The sequence below is a fragment of the Aplysia californica genome, unplaced genomic scaffold (genome assembly GCF_000002075.1).
Source record: "Aplysia californica isolate F4 #8 unplaced genomic scaffold, AplCal3.0 scaffold00462, whole genome shotgun sequence".
Taxonomy (NCBI): domain Eukaryota; kingdom Metazoa; phylum Mollusca; class Gastropoda; order Aplysiida; family Aplysiidae; genus Aplysia; species Aplysia californica.
In genome coordinates this window covers 316,303-321,148 of record NW_004797732.1, presented here as the reverse complement: position 1 = coordinate 321,148, position 4,846 = coordinate 316,303, and the positions used below count along the sequence as shown (strand labels likewise).

The following is a 4,846-nucleotide window of genomic DNA, read 5'->3' as shown; positions in this document are numbered from 1 at the left end:
AGGGGATGGATGGAGGAGGGGGAGGAGAGGAAGAGGAGGGGAGAACGGAGGGAGAAGGACCAAGAGGAGGAGAGGGAGGAGTCGCAGAGGAGAGAGGGGGGAGGGGGAGTGAGAGAGTGGGGGGAAGCATTAATAAAGAATAATTTTAAAGTCTGAAATAGCCTTGACACTACACAATATACAGTAAAAGAGATCGGTGGAAATATGGTGGTTTACATAATATAAGAATGAAAACAAGAATAACTCGCATTATTAAATGCGACTAAAAATAGTTTACCCTCGGTGTACAGTGATTCTTGGTCTATTTCTGCCTTTTTTGCCTTCTATTTTTCCAGTTGGAACTCAATACTCAAGGCCTTTTTATTGATTGAATTCTGTCACATGATCGACAGTGGATAATTATCCAGGACTGTCGCCCAGTGTTGAAGAGAAGAGTTGTTGTAGTTGTAGACAGGTGTACGTTTTGGAAAGTGGTCTTGGAAAGTGTCATAATTATACAGACAGTAGACAAACACACAACGTAAGAAAAGAAAGGAAGACCAAAGATGACATGGAGGCGAGCGGTACAAGTGGAAATAGAAAAGGCGAGGACATCATCATGAAAACAGCTAGAAAAGGATGCACAGGACAGGCTTCAGCTAGAGAAATGTTGTTGATGGCCTATGCTCCACTGGGAGTTTAGAAAAAGGCAAGAGAGAGAGAGACAGACAAACAAGGAGGGGGGGGGGTGGGAAGGGATTGTTTGTACAAAGTCATTGTCTTGGTCAGGTGGCCTTTAGAGCAGGCTCGGCGGTATTGCCTTATGAATGATTGTCAAAGCTATAACCCACAGGATCCGCTTCTGTATTGTCTTTATTAATGACAGTCAATGCTATCATCAGCGGGTTCCTTTGGCATATTGTCTTTATTAGCAATCGTCAAAGCTGTTAGTGTTACCCACAAAAATCCTCTGCCACATCGTCTTTATTGATGACCGTCAAAGCTATAACCCACGGGATCCTCCTCCGTAAAGTCTTTACTGGTGACTGTCAAAATTAATACCCATGGGATCTTGTGCCATATTGCGTTTATTAGTGATTGTCAAAGCTATTACCCACAGGATCCTCTTCTGTATTGTCTTTACCAGTGACCGTCAAAGTCTTTATTTGAGAGATCCTCTGCCATATTCACATTGTCTTTATAAGTGACAGTCAAAACTATTACCTGCAGGATCAAACGGCTCTCCTCTAAGTTTGAGGGTGGAGCTGTCCGCCACATGCTCTGGTGTGAACCCGTTAGCTGCCTCGTCGTTAAGAATAAGTTCACCAGACGCTGTGATGTCAAACGATTCTTCACTCAACGGTTGGGTCTGTGAAACATGCTTCAGTTCTTGTAGAGACTCCTGGAGAAAACCACCACACCATTAGCAACATCAGCATTTTTCTAGGCCTTTATATTCAAAATAGAAGGATTAGAATGGCTCTCTTTAGTATAATACAAACAACAACAAAAAAAGACAAAAACAGGAAAGACAAAATGGCAGTTTTAATAGCTCTTGCAAAGACAATTTTTTAATGGACAATTCATTTTAACAAAATTCCCTCAGTAGTGTGAGAGATGAATATGACCATAATATAATTTCCCATTTTCAGTTATAATTCCTCACTAACAGTTTTTTAAGGGTTTTTTCACATGTGCTGTACTTGAAAATATTGAAAATGGGGTAAATAGTTTCTATTCATTTTTCATATATAACAAATCAAATCACACAGGTAAAATACACTCATTGTCCTTTGCTTTTTTCTGCAGACAGCACCTCTCTGTACTAGCAGTTTATTAAAAGTCTCCCCGCCCACCTCAATTTTGTTAGGAAAATTTATATTATAAAGAAAAACTTGCATTTTTATTTTCTTAACCATGCCCTGCAAAATAAGAGTGCCAGGAAATCTGAGAGGGGTACAGAATAGAACATATAAAAAGAAGGAAATACAAAACACACAGAATGTGTGCATGTCTGTCATCCTGAATGTACTTTCTATGCCACAAATTTTCTCTTTGAAAAGATCAATAAAATGTTATCCTGTCTTTCTGAAAGACATTAGAGTTTGGGAGATTTCTTAACCTTGATTTTTGCTGAATAAATTTGAAAAGCACACTGAAACAGTAATTAAGTCAGTAATTCAATCCTCACACACAAGTTGCTACCTCAAAATTACTAAAGTGCTATCAGTTCAGTACCTAGTTTTGAGCAATTTGACGTCATAAAATTTTGAGTTTCACAACATGTCAAGCTTTTCCATATGCAATCGTCTGAATATATTGATACTGACTCCGAAAACTCTTGCGATTTTTTTATAGAGCAGATAAAACATTTGGTCTCTGACCTCATAGTCTTAATAACTCAAAATGGCCTGAAAAGTCAGATAGAACTTTGTAATTCTGAGGTAGCCAAGCACCAGTCCCTGACCGACCTGCAGTGTGAGGAGCTGCTTGAACAGGGGGCTGTCCAGCATGTAGATGATAGAGCTGAGCTCGTCGTCCTGCGAGTGGTCCCCACGGGTCCACAGCTTCCTCTGTAGGACCTCCACATACTCGGCAGCCGTCTCACTGTCTGTGAGTACACCATGTCATAGGGGATGTGTGGAAGTTTATTCACTGTTAGTTTTAGAAAGAGTTTTACGGCACTTGCAACACAATAAGGTCATATAAGTGCCAAAGAATAGATGTGTTACAAGAGAGTGACACACACAAACAAGAAATAGGAGAGATAAGGACGATAGATGTTTGATAGGAAAGAGGGAGCAAACCACACCAGAGCACCCGCCAACCACCCACTGAGTAAGTTTATTCAGTTTTAGTTTTAGTAAGAGTTTTACGGCACTTGCAACGCAATAAGGTCATGCTGTTATCGATCCAGAAGATTAGAGGTGTAACTAGAGAGTAACAAACACCAAAATAGAAAGGAGGGGAGACAAAGAAGAAAGTTTGTATTAATATATAGGAAAGAAGGAGCAAACCACACCAGAGCACCCACCAACCACCCATTAAGATAATTCAGTGTTTAAGGCCACTGGCTCATGTCACATCACATAAAAGACTCATTAGTTAAATAAAGTTTTCATTATGAAAAAGGTACAGGTGGTGCACATATCTCTTATCATGGGTCAAACATTGTCTATTTCTGTCACTGGGCCGTGTCAGGCTGGGAGTAATTAATAATTTCCTTTGATGGGCAAAATTTGGACAATAGTGAAAAAAAAGCAAAATTCATCTTAAATTTCACGATAGCTACACCTCTCACATAATGGTGAAATTATTAGTTCCACCGACAGAGATAGCTAGTTTCCTCTGCCCAACTTCCACATACTCTGCAGCCATCTCACTGTCTGTAAGTTCAGGAATCATAACGTTATAACAAAACCTGAGCTTTAGAAAAAAGAACAGTGCAAAAAATTAACGGTCATTTACTAATGGGAAAAACTGAAACAGACAGAAAGTCATCTGTGTTATAATATGGTAAGCTTTTTATGGCACTTGCAACACAATTAGGTCTTATAAGTGCCGAAGATACAAGGAGTTACATGATAGTAACAAACACAGAAAAGGAGGAGAGATAAGGACGATAAAGTTGTTTGATAGGAAAGAAGCAGCGAACCTCACCAGACAACCCGCCAACCACCCACCCACACAGCCAGTCAAAATAAAGAGAAGGAGCGCAAAGAAGTAGAACATACTAGACCAGCCTCCAACCATCCGCCCACAATACAAGAGCCAAGGAAATCAAAGATAAACTGACACACACAAAAAGCCATATTTGAAAGTCAACTCAGAACAGAAAACATACAGATTACAAAGCTCAATAGCGCATGCTCCAGAGGGAAAGAAAATTATATCTGGCTATAAAGTACAAAGTCTTCAGGACATTATGAGTAAGAAATGCTTATTTACTTAAACGCCAGAGCAACAAATTAACATGCCTGTTTTTAAATCCAAAGAGGGAATACTTTTATAATATTTATACGGAGGTCTTACTTCACGTACATTTTGAAGATTGGTATAACATAATATAGGTCTTACTTCCGGTATATTTTGAAGATTGGCACAAAATAGTTTGCATCGCATCTTTGTTTTAGACTGAGTATCAGTATGTGAAACCAAAGTCTCTCCTGTACTTAAAGATCATATGAACTTCAAAACAAGATAGTCACAAACAACTGAGAATAAATCAAACACCACTAATGCACAACACCCAAAAGAAAGAGCCACACAAAGGAAAAGCAGAATGTAAACTTAACGTGGCATGGTGTTTTGAGTTCCAAAGTGGGAGATTCAAACAGTTCAAGAAGCAATTTTTTTTAAAGTGGGGCCAGCCACTTCTTATATTAATATCTTAGTGTTTAATATTCTACAAATTACAAGATAATGTACAAGATGGGCATTTGGTCAAAGGTCAGGCTTTTGAAAGACCAAATTTCTTAGATGTTGAAATGTAAAACTTTTCAAAACAAAGCATCGTATGAATAAGTAACTGCAAAGGTGGCCACAATTCAATAGCCATCATGTCATGGCTCAAGAGAGTGTATCCCATCTTTAGCCTTTGCTGGTAAAAAGTGAAGAAATACCAGAGCTAAGCCTATGAACTATAAAATTTCAATTGAAAAAAAAAAGAATGTGGACATTGATCATATATGTATATATATATATATAGAAAAATCAGAAAAGATCCAAACTTTTCATTTTTTTTTTCAAATCAATCGTGAAAACATCATTTTAAAAAAAGAAAAGAAATATATGGCTCACCATTAACTAAAGACATCTTGCCGCTCATCCAACATCACACTCTCAAAGAAATTCGTGAAAAGCAAAT

The 4,846-nt window shown here is 38.3% G+C and overlaps 1 protein-coding gene across 1 annotated transcript in view; it reads right to left on the bottom strand.

Moving 5' to 3' along the window:
* Window positions 1–4,846, bottom strand: part of LOC101862369 (multiple PDZ domain protein) — a gene marked incomplete at its 3' end in the record, with an annotated part of 5,412 nt that extends 566 nt beyond the window's left edge. Inside the window, 3 exon segments of the mRNA XM_005105296.3 lie at window positions 1,204–1,381; window positions 2,451–2,590; window positions 4,780–4,846. Coding sequence (XP_005105353.3) covers window positions 1,204–1,381; window positions 2,451–2,590; window positions 4,780–4,807 — 346 coding nt within the window.